Consider the following 22,489-nt stretch of genomic DNA (forward strand, 5'->3'; position numbering starts at 1 on the left):
TCAGAGGGACAAAGGGCCTCAGGGGTAGGAAGAAATGAACCCGGCCACACTGGATTGCAGGGTGTAGGTGGGACTGTGGGATTATAATATTATTTTATGCCATGTTATACCCCTAATTAAAGATTGTGAATTATTATGTCGTTTTAGTTTGCATTATTCTCCTGAATTAGAAGAATGTGGTAACTATTGCATTTGTTAAACTGATTTGCATTACATTAGACTGCTGATTTATTGTGAATGAATGATATTGTTTTATGATGCATTATACTGCTGAGTTATAAGAAATGCTGTTCGCAGAGAGTCATCGCCTTATTTGTCTGATTAGAAGAGAACATGCTGGAGTTTTCTGCCCCATCTCAGCAGGAGCAGATAAACAGGGAGCCAAGGTCGTAGCTTAGGCGCCGTGTGAGAGAAAGCATGTGAATGTTTAGGCTTTTATGATAAGGTGGGGGCCACGAGAGGCTATAAGAGGTTGATCAATGCTCCACCATTTTGAGATCTGATGCTGTCTGTGTACGGTGTCCATCTCCCACGCGTGTGACCATTAAAATCATCGTTTGACTCAACCCGGCCGGACCAGTGTTGTTATTGTGGTTTTTCCTCTTGTGTCCATCCCCAATATTTGAATCTGTAACACTAGCTGTGCCGTACAGTGACAGGGGTCCTTTATGTGGTTACGCTGAAGGCTTCGTGACTTTTAAGCCATGCCAGTAGCAGCTGTACAAAGGGCAGCTATGGTTTGTCATTCCAGCACTTTAATCCACAGAGAATCACCTCAACCAATATTGGGTGGAATGTCACTATATTTTATGAGGAGATTTATGGTCAACAGGGAATTAATCCTTTTGATTGTATTGATCCCGTGCCGTGTCTTTGATCCATGATGACTTTGTCTCTTCTGTTTGAGTCAACTTAACAGGCGTGGTACAAAGTTTGGGGCAGATATTTAAGTTCCCTTTAGGGAATATGAACTTTTCCTCTTGCACCACGATTGGGTCGAAATGTAAACAAGCTTAATACTTTTATTCATGACTAGTTAGTCTCTTGATCTAAGGTGGAGTTTGGGCAGTGCTCTGGTTTGCTGTTCTGTCCGTGGGTGGGTCTACATCGGCTCCTGAATGCTGCCTGCACGCCTGCTTTCCGTTCGCTGATCACCTCTCAGGGATAAAAGGCCAGTGTACGTTCCTGCACTCTGGCTGGTTGTTGTTGCCCTTGTGGTGGTAATAAGACTCTCAAATTATGACTCGTTTTATGTGTGCTTTCTGGTTATCTGACCTTTCTCTCTCAGTTGGAGTTATGTTACCTACAACCTGAATAAATTGTTCACCTGGAAAACTCATGTCCTCTAAAACCACTGCATGCTTCCCCTCAATTCCAGTAAATCCTCAATAAAAAATTGACTCTCAAGACTCACCTGAAAACGCCATGAACCTGTTTTATCTTCTCCTGCAGTCTTCTGGTGCTCCACGGCTTAGTCCCTGCACCGCGCTCCATTACTAAATACTTCCCTGTATCTTGACTTTGCACTTTATTCGTTGCTTGTGAAAATCAAGAGTTAAACTTCCATCGAGTTTTTGTGATTATGACACTAATATGCCACTAGCAGACCAATGCACAAATGCAAACTGGTCAATCACCTCTTAGGAGTGTCAAAGAGGCATTATTAACAGACTGCAGATAGCTGTATAGTGCATACTGTAGACGACCCTGCAAGCAATCAGTGCAATAAAAAGCATGATGTCACACTGACAAATGGAAAAATATAAACTGGCATCAGTGTGCCAAGACGTCTGTCATCATATCGAATCTACCCCATATCAGATAAACAAGGGGTAATCTGAACATGGCAGGGGGGAAGAGACCCTCTTCCAAGACAAAAGAAATATTCAATTCAATTTTCAATTTAATTTTATTTACATAGTGCCAAAACACAACAACAGTCGCCTCAAGGCGCTTTATTTGGGGAGATATTGGCTCTATTTATCTGGTTTCCAGGATCATCTATAACTGATAAGTGCAAAACTGTAGACCAGGAAGTTAAACCATCAAATACACCAAAAAATGAGTTCTCACACTGCATATTAAAAGGAGATTTAATAAAGGACATTGCAGTCTGTCCCTTTCCTTCTGGATCGAGGCATGCATGTTGAGGAGGGATTAGTCCCAGACTTCTCTACGCAATCATTCTGGTGATAATAATAGGGCTTAGGCAGCAATGATAAACATTATGTTAACATTCTCATATTAACATCTTAGCACGCTTAACATATTTAACTCGTGATATTGTCATAGTGAGTACAGCTACATGAACCTGGGGCATGGTTTTGCTTACTAACACCTGAACCTCGAAGGAGAGATTAAAATGCCAGACATGCATGAGAGGGCGTCTTTGATGGACAAAGTGAAACCTCGCCACACCGTCTGTAATCCAAATGAAGACAAAAGGGTGGCTGCACCCACCACAGAAATTCTAAACACATGTCTGCTATTACTTATAAATAGGTTGCTTGAGTTTCCTACAGATATATACAAAGATATTCATATTGTCTAATAATTTGAGGTGCTGTCTGATGAGATGATTTTATGTGTAAAATGTGTAAACTGAGAGATAAATAAACCTTAACTCAAGAGTCGGAATCAGCAATGCTCAGTGAAATTGCAAAAAACTTAAGCGCTGTGACTCAGACTCTACAAGCCTCAGTGAGAATGTTAAAGGTTAAAGTTCACGACAGTACAATTAGAAAAAGGCTAAGCAAATATGGCTTGTCTGAAAGGAGACGGCTTCTGCTCAGGTGTTGCGATGGCCCGGTTAAAGTCTAGACTTAAGTCTGATTAAAATGCTGAGGCAGGACCTTAAGAGAGCTGTGTACAAATAAATGCCTGGAAACTGAACTGAAACAACATTTAAAGAAAGAGAGGGCCAAAACTTTCCAACAGCAATTTCCAGAAACTGATAAAAGTCAACCACACACACACACACACACACACACACACACACACACACACACACACACACACAAAGGCATTCTGTTTGCAGTCCTGCACAGTGTGTGACAACAGATAATGGAGAATGTAAACCAAAGAGGGAAAAAACAGAAAAAAACTTTTTAAACACACAGATTATCTGAGAACTTGGATAAGCCCGACACAGATTCATGCACACAGACTGGTGTACACACACACACGGACATTTTCCTCACTTAAAAGTGGCGAGACAGACCTCTAGTGGTTTAATATTTACACAGCAGCTCCATCTCTAGAAGCTGAGAAGCTGGAGGCTTGCCAACGATTTTTGAAGTGAGCTCTGGTCAGTGAAGAATGCACTCCAACATAAACTAATCAACAGACGGTCCCATTGGTGTCAACATCAGGAGAACATTGTGAGTCCACATCTGACACCACTCTGGTTCTTAATTAATTGTAGCTCTATTTTCCATGTTTGTCAGATTCCCTGGAAAGATGATGTTTAAACAGAGAAGAGCTCGAGAGGATGTGGAGGGTGAAGGTGACGGTGGTCCCCGTGGTAATCGGAGCACTCGGTGCGGTGACTCCCAAACTAGGCGAGTGGCTCCAGCAGATCCCGGGAACGACATCGGAGATCTCTGTCCAGAAGAGCGCAGTCCTGGGAACAGCTAAGATACTGTGCAGGACCCTCAAGCTCCCATATAGAAATGAATAATTGCACTGAGACACGCTTAAAAGAAGTTGATGACACTTTGGTGTTGTGAGGGAGAAAAAGATGCAAGTTAATGTATGTTTTCATATAATACTGTAGATACATGTTTGCTATTAGCTGGTATCTTGTCACTTTCATAACTGTTCCATCACATTCTAGTCGACCCCCCCAAAACAACACTTTTTAAAATACTTATTTATTCTAGATATTGGCCCAATTACTTATTGTCAGAGGGTTATAAATGTAATCTTACCAACCAGCTGACAACTAGCTAGCTAAATAAACAATAACAGCTGGTCAAAATCTACCTTTATGCAAGCTAATGTTAGTCTCAAGTCTCCTAAAAAACAAAGTTTCCCTCTGATAAACAGTTTAGTTACATTCTCACATCATATGAGAGTCTATTTGTTAAGTGTCCGAGTCCTACCATGTTAGATTCTCTTCAAAGAAAGTTTCACAAACGCCAGCTACAAGCAGCTAACACCTGCAATGCAGCAGTGCTTACCGACAAAAACTCACCTCAGTGCCTTCATCAGACAGAAGTTAGCTTCACTGACTCATCAGCTTTACACTTTAAATTTCACAGCCTCCTCCAGAGTAAACAGAGGTGGACACAGGTATATTGGCAGTTGAGGTAAACAGCAGACTAAAAGCCTAAACAGGGCATTCTAACTCATTTTACATCAGGGGACACATACACCTAGTTACTTTGGTGTAGTATTAATGACTGTGGGGAGATTAGATTAGATCAGAGTTCTTGCTGGGCCCTCATTGTTTGACACCCCTGGATTACACTCACTACAGATGAACAGCCACTAAATTCTGTTGACTGCAATCTGCTGACCTCTAGTGGTGAGATTTTACACACTGTACCTTTAAAGGTGTAACCTCTCCACGGCTCTACTTCACATATATTCTCTGTGAAACCTGCTCTCCACACAAATCCACACACGCAAACATACTGCTTAATACAATGATCCATCTCTACTTCTTGCAGCACTCCTTGTCCTTTGCTGACTCATGCGGTGTGGCAATGGGGGTTTTCCACAGGAACACGAGAAGTTGCTATACAACTAGCCCTTTATTCTAAAAGTGCACCGAGCCACACAGCTAAACATATCACACACAGACTGCTATATTCTTGATATACACACAAAAACATGCACAAGATGATTAAATGAACAATAAATTCTATGTCTCCTTGACAAGAATCTGCTGATGCTTAGGTCTGGATGAACTTCATGCTGGGTGTGCACACACGTTCCTGTAGGTGAATCTGTGTGGGTGGATGTTTGTGTGCACATGCCTCAGGCTCACTGTGCTTCTCATTAGTCCTCCAAACCGCTCAGAACAAAAGGTGCCCTGACTTCAGCACACACGCAATAGCAGGAAAACCATGCCACTGTGTGTGTGTGTGTGTGTTTTCCAGAGGCTATAACAGCAAGGTTAACGCACAACCGGAAACAGATGAGCTTAGCAATTAATGGTCTGAATCTAAAATAAACTGTGGCTGACAGTTCAGTGCTAAAAGACTTTAGACTTCCCAGTGAACAGTGAAATGAAGTGAAACACCATTTAAAAATAGAAGACCAACTAAAATATGTCAGAAAAATCTGGATTACAAAAATTTATTATTATTATTTTACAGTTCTAATACTGTACATGGTTTAAGCAAATATGTAGTATACAGAGTGCAATATATCAGAAACAAAATACTTCAATTCCATCTTTAGAAAACCTCAAAGATCTGCTCATTCTGTAAGTTAAAGTTTTCAAAGTAAGTCATACCAATCCTTCAAAAACAAGCCTGCAGAACAAATCGACTCCTGTTTCAGCAGCGTCAAAAACTGTCGCAAAATGATGTTCAAAAATGAAGATGCTACTGAAACATCAAGGCACAAAGGGTAAACTGTTCCCAGAAAACAGCTTTTTTATGCAGGAGTCTCCAAATTGTCCTTAAGCAATGAGATCAGGACAGAAACAAAGTCTTTATCCACAGTTTATCAGATTCCTATACTTTGCAAGTGAATGAGGGAAGACAAGATGAGTTTCTGTGACACTTGTTCTCAGTCGTTTGTTCCATGGTCACTGATGACCTTTTTGTGCATCCTCTGGATCTGGTGAGTTGTACTACTTTCCCCTTCTTATTGATTCCCTCCAAGGAAGTAGGAAGGCTGAAGGAAGAGAAAAAGATTTTTATTTATTTTATTTTTTACCATTGAAAAACGAAATAAATAATTTAAAACACGCACACGCACAGATATGGTTATTAACGTCTATGTTCAGCAGCAGGGTCGCTCAAAAGTGCATTTGTAATGAGTTAAATTGCACTGTTACCACGGCTCCTAAGTTAATTTAGGCACTTGACTAGAGCTGCTCTCTTAAAGAACCATCGCTGCAGATTCCTAAACTGTGAGCTCATAGTTCAGACTCACACATTTGGGTCACGAGTTCATTTGAGATGACCGGTTTCATTAAATAACTCTGTTTCCATTAGATGGTGACGACTGTACCCTTGATCTCAAAAGTCACAACGACAGATTTAACACCCTTAGTGTCCCACTGCTTCATGTCAACTAAACCCATAAGGAAAGTCAGTGTGTGTGTTTGTGCGCGTGTTTAAAAATACTCGACTGCTTGGTGAGGGAGGGGCAGGCAGATGTTATTTTGAAGGCTCACGTTGCATCTTAATTATGTCCTCAAGTGAAGCTGGTTTGTGTCTACTGAGGTGTAGTACAGGCAGATGAGCATAGTAAGAAAAACTCGGAGAGGACTCTAACTCGGTGGAACATCTAAACACTGAAGTGGTTCTTGTAAATAACCTTCAGCACGAGCTTAACGTGAGTGCTTCTCAGCTCTGTGTCACCTCATTCCCAAGAGTCTCGGTCTTTTCATTCCTTTCCATCCAGCTATTGCAACAACTTGTTTGGTGATTAGCACAAAAAGGAAATAACATGTTAAGTCAGGTGTTTTACTGCCGGCACACGGCTGTGCGTTTAGCTGCCAATTGCTTGAAAAACCAATAATAATAATAAAAATAATAATGATGATGATGATGATGTTTGTTTAGCTGAGGTATTTGCTTGGGATTCACTGCCAGTCTCAGTTACTGGGAGTGAACTTGAGGATATTTGAGCAATGAGAGGGTGTGGTGCCACTCTCTCCAGAGCCCAGATAAAATGATTTCTACATAAATGAAATAAAAGCTTTCCCACGCCAATAAGTCACACTTTGACTTCTAGCTATTTCAGTCCAACCAGACAACAACTTAGGATACCTTCGACAATCAGAGCTCCTCGTCCTCCCCAGTGCTGCCCAGGTGTCCCGTAGACAGGTGCCGGTTCCTCCCGGTCTGCACGGCTTGTAGGTTCTTATAGCGCACCAAAGCCAGAGCAATCTCTGCGTTCCACGCTGTGCCGTCCTGCGGACACCGAAAGTCAATTTCCTTGCCCGTAACCATGACCACAGTGAAGTACACCAGCCCTCGCTTATACTCCACGCAGTCCACCGTGACCATGCGCTCAAAGTGAAGCTCCTTGACTTTGGAGCTCGACGCCAAACCCGGAGCATCACCGCCGCCTCCTTTGCAGTTGTGCAGGCGCAGCCCGTCCTCAGTGAGGACGCAGCGCTTCTTCTTCCACAGCTGGAGAAGTCCGCTGCTGCGCTTCTCTAGCAGTCCGTCTCTCATCGCCTTGGCCGCGAAGGACATTTCCACGCTGAAGGAACCTCTTCAGTACCAGACACTAGACAACTTAATCCTCTGATAGATACTGAATCTATTAAATACGCATCGCGTGTCTTGCCGTATCAACGTCCCTCGGGGAAACAGATTCGCTACAGTAAATATGATGTTAAACACATTTGTCTATTACAACAAGGTTTGTGAATAAGTTCCGTCTGTGCGCAATGACAGGACACCGTGCGGGTTGGTAGGCTGCTCTGCCTGGATATGTTTGAACATGCCCGGCTCCTGTCTGGACCTTCTCCCCCTTTCAACTAGCACCCGCCTCCTTCTCAGTGACGGCAGGAGAAGATCCGGGCTGTTTATGAAATTCCCATCTTGAGTGTGTGCGTCAGCGTGCAGTGCGCGCGAAAGAAAGACAGGCACAGAGAGTCAGTTAGTGCACGCTGACAGTTGTGTTTTACAGCACTCTGCATAGCAGCCTTTTTATGTGTTTCAGTGGTGGAGAGAGTGCTCAGAACTTTAACATAGCAACACCAGGGTAAATATACTTCTTAGTAAAAAGAAAAAAGTATTAAATAAGCAAAAGTAGTGCAGAATGGCCAATATCAGAATAATGGATTATAATTACGAGTACACCAGTATGTTCATGTTTAATGCTGCCAGTGGTAATTATGGGCCTAACTTGATTATTGGTTACCATTTTTTCTTCTGTTTATGCTATTCATCTTCAAAGTAACTCGTTATCAACGTGAGAGCTGTGGAGGAAAGTGCAACGTTTTTTAAAAACTGAATTCCACAACAAAGGTAAACACAGAGTAGATGGGTTCAGGCCTGACCATCTCCCTTTGAGGTCGCAGTGCACCTGTAGAAAAACCTGCTAACACACCTTTCTGTATAAATGAGTAAACTAAAATGCTAATATGCTTAAAGTGCAATAAGCGCTCATTTATAAGCCTTGAAACTCCTTATTAGAAACTATGTAATCTCGCCTCTCTGAGAGCTGGAATGTGAGTGGGTGGCATGGCGGATAAAGTTGGATAAAGAGTTCAAACTGCTGAATGACTAATCAGCCGGTTAGTGATCATCACCTTCTGGAAACAATGTCGTTACAAGGTAGGGCTACACGCAAAGATGTCCAATTTGCCTCATCTACAGATTTCACATTAAGGATGAAATATTTACAACTAGTGAAATAAAAATGTATATTTCATTTGATTAACAGATTATATTTTCATAACTTTAGAGCTCCGCTTTCACTTCTCTGTCGAACTAATGTGGGAAACATCAGTGATGGAATTTGTTGGTAAATTCTTTCTGACATTCTTACGTGATAGATAAGCTTTGTGGGTGGAGTGTATCTGTGATTCCCCTAATTTTACAAGATACTGGACTTACCTGGTCCCAGTGAGTCGCGTGGTGTGAGAGGAATGGATACGATGTATCCTGCACGTGTAGTTTCTTAAAACAGAAACCACCTATGATACTCGCCTCAGACACAAACCGAGACAAGGAGGCCGAGGAGGCAGTTTCACTTCACTTTGTGCCAATAAAAACAATGACACCAAATACATTCTCTCTGTAGTTTATTTATCATCATGCTATTCAGAAAGCATACCGCAATTGTGAAATTTTAGATGGCTGTATAGGTTATCTTGTGATGTTAAAAGGTGATCGTCTGACAAAAAGTGATTTCCGTTGATTGTATGTCTTTTTGTGTGTGTTTGTGTGCTGTTCTTTTTAATATCTCTGTTTATATTGATAAATAGTCTGCAGTCAGCACCATTTACGAAGGTGTTATATATAAAATAAAAAATTCATCTGTTTAGCAGGTTTCTTTTTGACATTATTGTACACACTCTATATTCTATAATATAATCAATCCACCTAAAACATCTTTGTATAACTGTTGTGTTATTTGGTGCAACCTCTGCTGCAGTGACAGTTTTACATTCGTTATTAAAGGATGTATAAAAGTCTCTGATTGCAGCTTCTACCTCATGACAGAAATATATCTTCTGACTTCAAGTGGCTCGATATCAACCAAGAGAGATGTTTGACACACGTTTCACAGACCAACAAGTGATTTACAACCATTTAAGTACGAACAATAATTTCGGGCCAAATACCGGAAATCGTTTTTGGCAGGCGATCATTTTTTATGACAACACCAGGGGTTGCAAGTGTTGAGAGAAAAAATAATTCTTAATGAGAGGACGATATTTTTGAGTGCAAATCACCCATGCAGTTTTACATAGATATTCATGTTCACTAAATGTGCATATGTGGCAGCACTGCAATAGTATTCACCTGTTTCTATGGGATTATGAAGGTGTCATCCTTTCGACTGTACAGTTTATAAAAGCAGCTTTCTATCAAGCGCGTCTGTGGATATAGGTCGTCTGCCCCCTGCAGGAAGAGCCAGGCAGTGCAGTAATCTGGAGCTGTGCTGCTGAAGATACGCGGTTCCTACTGAGTGTGCGCCAGCGCCCCGGCTCCCAGTCCATAGCCAAATCCTTTGGGACCAAAGTTTTTGCCGTAACAAGCTGTTGAGAACAAAGGTAATGCCATAAGACTCCACACTTTGCCATCCTCCCATATAGCTCACGGTGGCCTGCTTGGATCAGCTTTGATTTCCATCTGGCAAACATGATATTCCTCGATTGAATTCCTCACAGGGACCAAAGTTTCTTCAGGATTGTTGGTAGGACTTTTGACTTCCCCCTCAAATGTTTTTTTTTATCCCATGCTGTCTTCTGGATCTACAGACTCACAGATTGAGTTAGCATTAGCTCAAGCTGGTGTGCACCACTTAGCAACGGCCTTAACAAATAAATTTTACATATGAGCAAACTAAAGAATATATTGCACCACAGCTCCCATGCTGGTTCTTCTATATACAGACTATTTCATTTGTGCGCCTCTAAATGCTCAGTGTTACCGCTCAAGTGCAGATTCTGTGGCGTGTTTCGGCCCTGAAACATGATACCAGCGTTAGATTTACACCTTTGCGGCTGTTAGATTGCAGGAATGAGTAAACACTTTAATTCAGCAGTTTAATTCTGAACTTTGTTTGCTGGGTCTCATATTCCTCAGCTACATAGCCCATACTGAGTACCTGAAAAACGTGTTTCTCTGTATGTGCCTATACATGGGGCTGGGTTGTCCCAGACACAATAAAGGGGTTAATGTGCCCATATAACAGAATATTGAGCTGAAAGGTGTTGGACCCTGGGAGCATTGATAAGCTCCGCTATTCATCACCAGTGGGTTCAATTTACAGTACACACCTACAAGGTATTGTGACAAAATAATAAAAACGAATATGAGCCTGTGATGTTGTGTTAACAACATTGTTGGATTATACACTTGCCGGCCACTTTATTAGGTACACATGTTTAACTGGTCGTTAATGCAAATGTCCAATAAGCCAATCACATGGCAGCAAGTCTGTGCATTTAAGCATGCAGATGTGATCAAGATGACCTGTAGGATTACTATGGGGAATTTCAGAAACTGCTGATCTACTGGGATTTTCACACAGCGATCTCCAGGGTTTACAGAGGATGCTCTGAAAAAGAGAAAATATCTAGTGGGTGGCATGTATCTGGAAGAAAATGCCTTCTTGATGCCAGATGTCCGAGGAGAATGGCCAGACTGTTTCAAGCGGATAGCCAGGCAATAATAACTCAAATAACTACTTGTTACAACCAAGGACATCTTTCTCTGACTGACCTCTGTCTCCTTTGTCAGCTAATAACGGCACTGAGTGTCGGGATCCTGGGTCTTTTTGACCCAACGTTTTGAGTTTTACTTTATTTTGATGTTTATGATTCATGTTTAAGTTCATTGGGTTTTCTAAGTTCACTTGTTTATTAGTTTCCCCTTGTGTTTTCAACCCCTGTGTTAAGTCTCTCTTGTCCTTTATATGTTTCATGTCCTTTGTTGTCAAGTTCACGTTGTCACGTCTGCGTTTCATTATGTTTCCTGTTTTATTTTGAAGAGGTCCCGTGTTCCTGCGTTCAGTGTATTCAGCTTTATGTTTCCCCTGTGATGTTGTTATGTTCCTGTGTGTCAGCTGTTTCCCCCTGTGTTCCCACTTCCCTCATTAGCCTCCTGTGTGTATTTAGTCCGTGTTCTCTCACTCAGTCTTTGTCAGGTCATCTGTTGTTTCACCGTGTTTCCAGGTCTGTTGATATCAGGGTTTTTCATGTTGTATTTTAGTTCACCTGTTTAGGTTAATGTTTAGTTTGTCTTTGCTCATTGTTGTGTCTTTTTGTCAGCCTTATTAAACGGCTCGCCTTTTGTTAATATTCAAGTTTTGTTCCAAGTTCGTTCATGTCTGCATTTTGGGTCCACTCTTCACAACACATACAGTCTGCCTCAGCGAGACTGTGACACTGAGGCTACTATGTGCAAACATTCAAAATTGGATGATAGAAAATTGAAAACATGTCTATCCTTAATTTCTGCTACAACGTTTGGATGGCATGGCAGGGTCAGAATTTGGTGTACATCCTGCCTTTTATCAACAGTTTAGACTGCTGATGGTGTAGTTGTGTAAGAGGTAGTTTCTTGAATCACTTTGGGCCCATTAGTACAGCTTGAGCACTGATTAAACACAAACAGCCTACCCAAGTGCTACTGCTTGTCTTCAGATGGCTTCTTTCAGCAGAGTAATTCACCAGATCATCTCAAAGTGGTTTCCTGGACATGACAGTGAATTCACTCAAAGGGTCTTTACATTCACCACATCCCAATCTAATAATTAAGTTCAGTTCATTTTGTTTATGTAGCACATTATCACAAAAACAGTTACCTCAAAGCCCTTCTTACTATAGTTAAAGACCCTACAAAAATAGAGCACTTTAGGGATGTGGTAAAACCGGAGATCTGTGTCATGGATGTGCAGCAGACAAACCTGCAGCGATTGCGTGATGCTGTCATGTCAGCGTGGACCAAAATCTCTTTCCAGCACCTCGTCTAATCGGTGATGTGAAGAATTCAGGCAGTTTTCAAGGCAAAATTGGTTCAAGCCATTACTAGCAACGTGTACCTAATAAAGTGGCTGGTGAGTGTTTGCTGGTATTTATTGAAATGAGTCAGAAAGTAATAGATAAAGTTATTTTTTCATTTAGCACATAGCTTGATAGCTATACAGTGCATAGTTTGTGTAATTAATTTATAATAGGCTTACAGATTTTGATGAGGAGAACCTTTCGGAGTCATTGTTTAACTTGTTGCAGGCATGAACTTTGAATCCCAGGTTTAGAGTTCAACTGAAATCATAAAACTTCTATTTTTCTGAGTAACTACACCCTCTGTTGTATTCTAGGGTTTATTACAACTCATTTGGCCATTCTTATAAAAAAGGAGTTCGTTTTTAACCACAAGCCTCATTTATAAAGACTTTTTTTTCTTTCAGCCCAAGTTATATATATTTAGTGTTCCTATCACCTATATTATCTGTTTCAGATCCTTCCTGGGCCTGAATGGGTTAGCTTTCCTAGCTTTGCACCCATGGAAACACATCTTAATTGTGACAGTCATTGACCCATGGGAAATGTTTGAAGTTTGGACCCAATGTGGAGGTATGTTACACCTGCATTCTTTTTAAAGGCCAGCAGGTGGCAGTAAGTGCTGTTGTCTGGTTCTATAGAAGTCTTTGAAAGAGAGAGTTTTACCTTTGCAGTAGATTTCCCCTTCCTTATCAGCTAGTGTGGTTGATTCAAGGCTCTTCCCACAAGTGGCGCATGTAAAACATCCAGACTTATGCCATGCCTGTAAACATATACAAGCCTCGTTTTAAAGCAGTTGTGTTTTTCTTGCATGCGCGCATATATGCTTGTGTTTTGCTTACACTCCCAGCTCCCATCACTTTCTCAGCAGCGTAGACAGACTTGCCACAGCGAGGGCATTTGTCTGATCCTCCAAACTTCTGAGCTAGCTTGGAGGGGTTTGGGTTGGTGGTAGGACGATGGGGACCGGGTCTGATGGGTAAAGAAGGCAACAAAATGGGGATAAGGAGCCTTAAAACCATCAAAAAGTATGCTTGCCTGTGTGTTACTCACTCTTCAGGTTTAATTCCCAGGGACTCTCCTTTGTCCATGCTGAGGGTTCCTGCTCCTTGGCCATAACCATAGCCTTTTGGCCCATATTTCTTACCATAGCATGCCTTGCAGTAGACTTCATCCATATGAACAGCAACAGTTGTGCTGTCCAAATTCTTCCCACACACCACTGTACAAAGAGACACGTTATTATTGTTTTGCATACCTTTGCACTTTTCGTTGAGTACGTTCATGTGTTTATAAAGGCTCCCAACTGTTTGCCTTATAAGGAACATTTTGTTTGAAGGAACATGTTCTCATCTAAATTCCATCACAGGAATGTTTGATTGTGATGCGAGAACACAAATAACTCCTCCAAACCCCATGAACCCACATTTCTTTCAAGATATCTAATTTATCATTATGAAAGATTTACAGTACACAAGAGATGAATACTTGTATGTGGAGTGGTCAAAATGTTTTGTCTGATGTTTCCTTTTTGAATTGCTGTGAGCATTTTAGCAATCCTGCTAGATTGTATCACTTCCAGGAAATCCTGTTTCCATTACTCGCAGATGCATATTTGCAGTTTTACCAGACAGCTCAACAAACATCAACTTGTTGACCCAAGCTGACCTAAACTACATGTTGGGGATCATAACTGGTGAAGACAAACCCAGCCACAAGTCAGTGTACTCTTAGTTCTGAGCCCAAGCTCGGACAGATGGGGATGCATGCGTCAGGATGGGTATTTGGTATAAAATCGTTGGCAGATGAAATATGCAGATTGTCAAGAATTATATTTTCTGGGTTAACAACTGCTATCGGTGCAAGGCCAGTAACTATAGTACTTTTGGCTAGGATAGGGTTTGCAAGAGTTCAGGAGAGGTGGAGGCAGATGATTGGCTATGGCAACACCTAAAGAGAAAAGCCAAAAGAAGAAGAACAACTAAAAGAAAGCTCAAATAGACACTAAACAGTGGTCTTCAGTGTGAGAGCCATCAGTGTCCAAGCCAGAAAAAGCCAAAAACAGGAGCACCACTAGGAGCGCAACCTGAACCAAGATGGCGCCCGGGGTTTACTGGGTTCTCCACCTTAAATTCATCGCTGGTAGTTCTACCATCCTGATGCATATTAAGGAGAACATTCAGCATAAACAACCTGAAATGTGCTGCTATTTCTTCCTAGTTTTTGAAGTGGACTTCCAGGGAGTGACGCAGCGATAACAGGAATGGTCCCAGAGGTTTACAAAAAGCAGGAAACCAATCTAGAAGTCGATAGAGGCCAGAAATACACCGGCGTCCTTTTGGTTTTTTCATCGGCCTAGTTGCAGACTGTTTTAATCACATTTTATAAAGACACAGGACTCCTCTAGGTTAGTAGACTTTTTGCTCGTGCGACTCCTTGGAAGATAAAAAGGTTTTGTAGTGCTAACACATCAATGTAAATAACTGGATTTTATAAAGATACAAGACTTTTATATGAAGCTGGCTAATCCTGAAATGTGTTGATATTTTTTCTCTCTGCAGCTCATCTGAATAGACTCTGACAGGAAGTTAGAGCGAAAGGGGAACTGATCAGCTTAAGGCTCAGTTTCTAGGAGACACACACACAAAAAAATTAATAGACCAAGATGTAGTTCAAATATAGCTCAGCCAGACTTATACAGCATTTTCTCTTTGTCTGCACATACAGACGGCTCATACACATTAGGTTAATATTACATGTGCCTGTAATACGTGCCAAAAGTTCACTGGGCTCCACAATCACAGGAAACAGCAATCGGTTAACTCACTGCACAGGAAGCAGGATCTATGGAAGCTCCGCCCGTCACAGAGAACCTCTTCTGCAAAGTAAACCGTCTTTGAACAGCGGCCACACTTGTTTCCTCCTCCCAAAGGCATCCTTTAGTAATCCATGTTACACAGACACAAAAACAGACATATTTTGATATGAAATGAAGCTTTTGGTAAAACAGACGGTAGAAACAGCTGGAAATGCACCAAAAGGACCTTAAAGGTGCTTTAATTAATGAGTGGAAAGGGCCCTGAATAGAAAAACAGATGAATCAGTGGACTGTTAAATAGAACCATCATGGAAACGCAAACAGTTATTGTTTTAGGAAACCTATTTAAACAGCCTTATTTGGTTGCCTGTACATCTGGCTTTGTAAGGCTAGGCTAGTAATTATGTTCCTGCCAGTTCTTTGTGGTTTCTGTAACGGACAATCAAGCCAGAACTGCAGTGGAAAATTCTAGAAGAGTTCTTTTCTGTAAAAGGGCCAAAAATGAAAGGTCTCTTTCTTAAAAAAATAGAAGCAGTCATTGTGGAAGTTATGCGTAAGCATGATTTTCTGAGGAATGTTAAAGTCGATGGCATGTGAAAACCCTGCCATCCAGTCTGTTTCCCTCCCTGTCCATTCTTGCATATCTACTTCCACATTCCTGACCGTGTAAACCCTCCTCCCCCTTTTTCATGGTCATGTCTCACATTTATCATCTACAGCTTCAGCCCGTAACCACACAGCACCTAATACCTGCAGTTGTGTTTTATACGGCTCAAAATATGTCAAAAAAATTGACAACTCCATCAAGGCTAGCTTGCTTTTTCTAACTTAGATTACCTAAGACTTCTGGGCACAATATACAGTATGACTCACTCAGAAATAACAGGCGGTACCACATGGCCTCTGACTCTATTTAAAAATGTTAAAAATAACTTAGTACTTATACTTACTGTGAATATGAGCTCATTTCACTATGATACAGAATCATACGCTGCCTTTTTTGTCACTGTAAACGCAGTTTCTGTTAAGGGAACTAATGCAGTTTTCTTGGATGTAGCTGAGCCTTTAGAAAACTCTTATTCCAGTTTATAAATTATACGAGTTATTTATACATATCATGTACAGTCACATGGCTTCTTGTGTGTTAAATTATTCTGCACCCTACATCTTTCATGTAGAATTTAAAAGTGCTACTATCAATGAAAATAATTATAAAAACAGGGCTGTGTTGCTTGGTAATCACTGATAAATGGCTTTGCTTTGCAGCTTTAAGTTGAAGCTCAGTCATATTGTCTTGTATAGAAATTGAAAAAGTCACAGTTACAACTCACAAAGAGACCACAGGCACAGCCACGGAAGTCTAAACTGTAAAGTTTAGGGAAGCAGTGGTGAATGAGAGTTTTGGATGCATAGCTCAGAAGAAAGTGAGAGGTCTGCATCGTAAATGTTTATATGAGGAAGATGGAGACTAGCTGGCATTTTCAGTATCCGCTCATAAAGGATGGCAGTTTGCGTAGTTTTACAGTCTTGGAACATTCCTCAATCCCACTTAAAGCAGAAATGCCGGGAATGTTTTTGGACCAAGCAGTGATGGAAACATTTTAGAGTTTTCCAGCTGCCGACTTTGGAAACTATGACTTGAAATCTCAAATAAATGTCTCAGTCTTCCATGTCATTTTGGAAGGGTGACAATCAGCATCAGCATCAGTGGTTAAAAGCTTTTGTTGTTAGCAATGAGCCTCAGGACCGAGTATGTAGATGAGAAGGTGAGGAAAATGCTCGTGGATAATCAAGGCTATCAGTAATTGCTTAACTTTGTGTGGTGCTGTTGTTGATGCTTGTTCACTGATAGAATGGGACTGAGTTGACAGTCAGTTTGACCACAGGAGGGGAAATTCATAGAGAAGTGGGAGAATTGTCACTTGATGGATGAAAAGGTTACTGGAGACATTAGTTTTCCTTACATATACGTTACATAAATATTCTGTGTATCTGCTAAATTATTTCCATCAGGACGAATTCGAGCTCATGCTGATTGTGGTGGCTTTGCATGTTTAGACCTGCAAGGACACGCAGATATGAGAATGCTTTAGGGAAGGAGCAGTAAGGACTGGAAACTCCTACAAATCAGGAAGTCCACTAACAAATTTAATGTGACAGCATGTGATATCTGTGTGATTCAGGCAGAGCGTAATGTTGGTGAAAGTTAGTAGGAACTTGCTGTGCTGTATTTTCTTTATTGTGCATTACTATTCCTCTCTTGCGTTAATGTTTAGCTGCTCACTCTGAAACACTTTGCTGTAACGGAAACATAAAGGCACCCTGTGGTATTGTGGTATCATAAGTGTTGCAAGTGTCTTTCCCATCATGCATCAACAAAATAAGAAATTAGACAGAAGCAAACAGAATCCATCAGAACTCAAAATAAAAAATCTTTACTTACTTGCAGCAAGTAGAAGCTGTCAGTGAGGGATGATGGGCAGGAAGATCTTTCACAGGTCAGAGTAGCGTAAATGGAGCTGTGTGGTATGTTCAGGAAACCAGCTGTCCACAGTTAACTTTAAGTATGCGAGAAAAATAAAAAGGTCAGTCCTCTTAAAAACCTGATTTGAACAACTTTTACTGTGTTGCTATCCTTCAGGAGAGTGTTGGTGCGCTCCTCTCCGCTTTAACACTGTTCCAGATGTGTCGAAAGGGAGGAGCTTCTGCTGTTGCTGCTTCAGCCTGTAAACTTAGTCTGTGTGGAGGATCAGGGGAGCTTACTCTCCAAGTGAGAGCAGACGCAGTGAGAGCGAGAGGTGGGGTTGAACAGGAGTGAGCCGGGCTTCAAAAGCTGTGTGCTGGCTCGCACAGCCGAGAGATTTTCTTGTTGATTGCACTCCGTGTTTTGCAACTCTCTTGCACAAGGGCTGCCCTTCAATTTGTCAGACAGCCGCCAACAAACACTGAAACGTGATACTAAACTACATGAACTTCACATTGCTGAAAGACTTTCATCATGCATAAACATTAGTGTTCCAAACTGTGATCAGGGAGGATATTTTTTCTTGAAATGCAGACAGAACACAGGGCTTTCCTAGATTTCTTTAAGTTGTAATAAGAATGTGTAAAAGTGACCTTTGAAATAAATGCACAGAGAATTCGCTTATTCGATTATTGTTAATGTTTTAATACGGTGCTTAGCATTTTTATTAGACCAGCACCCAATGTCAGGTTTACCCCACAGCTGCCCTAAATTAACAGTATTATTATTATTGAGATGTTAAGTTACAGTTATTTACGTGTATTTCTGAACAGAAAAGATTTAGTTTTATTGGTTGAATGTTATGCTTGTCAAATTTCTGACTTTGCTGAGAAATGCAGTTAGCTGGCTCAGATTTATGCTCAGATTTGAGCATAAAACCATGAATTCGTTTTGTCATTTGCCTCATAAATAAAAATGTACGTTTTAGCTTCGTTTTTGACAGATTTCTAAAGTATTTGTGTCTTCGTGTTTTTGTGACATCTCATCTTAACAAGCTTCACAATCAGTAGACTTCTTACTCTGTTCTACTACCTGCTCACAGGTTAACCTTTAACAGCTAATCAGTTTGAGTTCAGCTCTCAGCGTGATGTAATTTCAGAGTGATTCTATTTTATTACCAGAGCATTTAATGACCTTTAGGCACGAGCAGCAAAAGGTCACCCTGATATGCTTAATGGATGAGAAACGACAGAAACAGATGTGAAAATGTGTATATGAAGCATCCAGCTTTAACCTGACTTCACGCTACTGCCATCATGTGGTTAAGATGGGTAATATCAGCAGGATGCATTCCTGATTTTAATGTTAGATGCTTTTTGGAAATTTACTGGGTAACTTGTGCTGTCATTTTCTGGGAATAAGAAGAAAAGGAGAAAGTTTTCAAGGCTTTTTCAAAACTAATCGGCTTGTTTATATGATACCCTTCAATGCCCGGGTGGCACGGTGCCTGTGATGTTGTCATTGTTGCAATAAAGTGTTTGAGTTCATTTAATAAAAGTTAAGTAGTACAACCAAGTGTTTTAGAGTACCACGGCTGACAAACCTAATAGTATTTTTCTTATTCATATGTGTAGAGGGATTTTTGAGGGCTGCAGGTGTGAAAAGCTGCCCTTTAAGACAGTCACAGCATCGCTTGGAGTTTAGAAGTGACTGACGTAGATCTTCATGCTATTTTAATGGCTTCTTTTTTGCCCGTTTTTCACAGAGAGACAAACAAACTGCTCCAATTACATTACCTCTTCCTCAGCTTTCACCTGAGCAGATTAATAATAATAATAATAATAATAATAATGTGGGCATTCCCTCTTAATTATGTGCTGAGATTATACATGGCCTAAAGTGAGAGTGTACTAATTTGCAGAAAGAAGCAAAGCTCAGTGGAAGCCACTTGACATTAAAGTGTGCAAGAGGAGCCCTTTAATGAGCCGTTTTCTGTTGGTGGCATTTGGTGCTGGCAGATTCAATGACAGGCAGTGTTGATGAATGCAGTCAGATTCTTTCAGTTCCCCTTTTCCATCAAGCTGAAGTGAAATGGGATTAGCTCGTGCAGCATGCATAGAATAAATGAGACTAATTGCAGTTCAGGACATCAAGTGACAGATTCATTATTGTCTTGTTGTGTGCCGAGTCAGTGCTCACGTTTTCATAGTGCCACTGACTTCAAGGCAGCCTCGCATCACCACATGAGCAGCATTCTGCAGTTTTCTATATGTCATTTATTATTTGCTTCGTTTGGTCATTAACATGTAATACAAATAAGGACAACTGCTGTCTGTGTTGTCCCTTATGCTAAGTTTACCCTGACACAAACAGCTAACGCCTTCAAGATGAACCCAACAGTATTCAGCGATCTGCAGAGCTGTGACTTCTGGAAAGTGTGTGCATGATGTTGTTGTATCTAACCTAAGACTTTGAAGGTTGCAGTAATGTTGCAACATCCACTGATCGTTGTCTGTCATGTAGTGAAAGAACAGCCTTCTTGTTTGTTGTGTTGTGCAGCCTCAGTCACTTCAAGGTTCCTTATATTGTAAGGGGAAGAATAACATGGAGACAAAAGCTATAACGTGCCGAATTTGTTCAGTGAGATCACAGATCGAGTGATCAGTAGAAACTTTCTCGTACAGATTTAGTGTAAAACCAAAAAAGTGGTTGGATATTAGAAAGGTTTTAGGCACTTCATTCTTGGTTTCATTTTGTAGACCCAGAGGGAAAGCCCAGTTTTTATATGCAGACTGTGTAACTGCAGTGATCAGTGTAATGATTTAGCTTTCATTTTTACAGCACCTCCTTTTTTATTTAAGTATTTCAGAGCTTCTTATTTTTTCTTGAGACATTAAATAAATAATAATAAAATATAGGTAATGCATGTCATATTTATTACCATATTTAACAATAAAACATAATATTAGCAGGTCTGCCTTGATTCTGTACCTTCACTAAACCTTCTGGCGTTGTGATTTACAGCTTTTCCACCGGTTAGACTTTGCTTGAACTTGCTGGTCTCAAACTAACATACTGTAATATGAAGATGATACTCTGCCACCATCTAGTGGCAATCATACATTCAGACAAAGCAGAGTCATAAATCCAGTAGGAACAAGCTCAGATGCTGAAGCACTGTTCTAATTAGATGCTGTGTACACTTTCACAGAGAACTATGAACTTCCCCTCAGCTGCAATAGCTCTGTTTTTTGTTTGTGCTTCCTTCCTTCTTTTGTTTTTCTTAATTTCATTTGTCTCGGTCAAGCTGCCCATCTGAGGCTCCGTGTTCCAGACAGCACGGGGTCAACATGTTAGAGCGGGGCCCCCCTTCCACCCCACCGTATGCCCCTCAGGGTGACAGTGACACAAGTGTCTCATTGTCATAACAGCGTCTGTCAGGGTCTGTCTCTCGGGGGGGGGGAGATACATGCCTTGGGGAACGTCAGAAGATTAGCCGTGACATTAACCCCCACCCAAACACCCATCACACACACACACACACACATATGCAGGCACACATGCATCAATGCAGATGGCTGCACACTCCTACCCATAATCCTCAGTCACAAGTCACTTCCCGTTTCACGATGAGACAAAGCAACAGATCATGTGTTTGTTTTTTTCTGCTTTTGGCTGACTTTGTTGGAGAAGTTTCGCACACTTTCATCTTTTCTCTCTGTAGCTGGAAAGCAAAGGAGCAACCGTGGCATTAAAGTGAGTATTTGGAGGTCAGCAGTAAAGTGATTGTGGTCGAAAGCATGAAGGGAATGCTGTAGTATGTGCCTGTAGTAGGAGGGAGGGGGGATGTGTGCAGTATGCATGTGTTCTAATAGCAAACATCCAGTTATTGTGCTTGGTTTTCATTGTTTATGCATCTCTCAGCATGCAGAGCCAATTCTTGATCAATATGTGATCAGCCATAGAAGGCTCAGGTTGTATTTTCCTGCCAAAACAAGACTATAAACAACCTAACAGACCCCAAAGTCTCACCCATAGTTAGAAAAGACGTAACCAATAACTGAAGCTGATCCATAAGCTACTTTGTAAAAGGGAAGGATGGGATTCTGAATTTGTTGCATGTCACAGTCTTCATTAAATATGCAGCACTGGCTCTTATAATAGTGGCTCGAACTCTTGGCCAGCACAGCAGAAATATGAGCAGAGATGCAGAGAGAGGCACAAATGTGGCCGATGATTACAAAAGGTAACAAACGTAGAATTATCACAATAAGAAGTGCTTTTTTTGATAAATTCATAAGAGTTTGTGAATAAATTGTAAAGATGACCAGAGAGATGTTGCCCAGCAGTAAAATGACATAAAACAGCAGTGATTTAACCGCATTTGTCTCTCTGTCGATGTGATTGTTTAATTCAAGTAGACCTCCTAATGTCTGATGAGATCTTTATAGTCCTCATAGTTTATGAGTATTGAAAAGTTTGGAAGACAAGCTCAAGGTCAGGTATCTGGGATGTTTTTGTAATGTTACTCCGAGTGTGTCACCTGGGAAAAGATGCGAGGAAAGGGTTTACTCTGCACATGCTTCTTTCTCCATCACACCTCCTCCTGCTCTTCTTTCCTCGCCTTCGTTTGCATCACTTATCTCTCACTCTGTCTCGCCTCCCCTCTTTTCATTAGAAGCGTGGGACAAATTAGAGGAGTGATGGATGAGCTGCCCTCCTTCACGATGCCGGTTCATTCAGGCATGCACACTGATATATAAACAGATACAGAGGGCGGATGTGTGTCTATGTGTGTGCCCGTTTGTGTGATTATGTGTGTTTATAGTGA

General features: G+C 41.1%; 3 protein-coding genes across 12 annotated transcripts in view; 1 reads left to right on the top strand and 2 right to left on the bottom strand.

The window, feature by feature from the left end:
* Nucleotides 1–5,288: 5,288 nt before the first annotated feature.
* Nucleotides 5,289–7,910, bottom strand: phlda3 (pleckstrin homology-like domain, family A, member 3). Its single transcript, XM_082518214.1, has 2 exons — nucleotides 6,954–7,910; nucleotides 5,289–5,850 (listed from the first exon to the last, which is right to left on the bottom strand). The coding sequence occupies exon 1, from the start codon at nucleotides 7,383–7,385 to the stop codon at nucleotides 6,963–6,965; it is 423 nt and encodes a 140-aa protein (XP_082374340.1). The 5' UTR covers nucleotides 7,386–7,910; the 3' UTR covers nucleotides 5,289–5,850; nucleotides 6,954–6,962.
* A 1,017-nt stretch (nucleotides 7,911–8,927) lies between these two features.
* On the bottom strand, nucleotides 8,928–17,993 carry csrp1a (cysteine and glycine-rich protein 1a). Its single transcript, XM_082518213.1, has 6 exons — nucleotides 17,638–17,993; nucleotides 15,204–15,313; nucleotides 13,430–13,598; nucleotides 13,219–13,348; nucleotides 13,043–13,139; nucleotides 8,928–9,904 (listed from the first exon to the last, which is right to left on the bottom strand). The coding sequence occupies exons 2-6, from the start codon at nucleotides 15,310–15,312 to the stop codon at nucleotides 9,828–9,830; spliced, it is 582 nt and encodes a 193-aa protein (XP_082374339.1). The 5' UTR covers nucleotide 15,313; nucleotides 17,638–17,993; the 3' UTR covers nucleotides 8,928–9,827.
* The window catches only part of nav1a (neuron navigator 1a), a 98,183-nt gene continuing 85,522 nt past the window's right edge, over nucleotides 9,829–22,489 (top strand). For 4 of the 10 annotated variants that reach the window (XM_082518174.1, XM_082518162.1, XM_082518163.1 and 1 more), the window contains exon 1: nucleotides 12,834–12,949. The gene's annotated coding sequence lies outside the window, so the exon portion shown is untranslated. The other 6 variants (XM_082518167.1, XM_082518161.1, XM_082518168.1 and 3 more) reach the window with 6 other exon arrangements.

This window comes from Aulonocara stuartgranti (genome assembly GCF_965226115.1).
Source record: "Aulonocara stuartgranti genome assembly, chromosome: 20".
NCBI classification, from domain to species: domain Eukaryota; kingdom Metazoa; phylum Chordata; class Actinopteri; order Cichliformes; family Cichlidae; genus Aulonocara; species Aulonocara stuartgranti.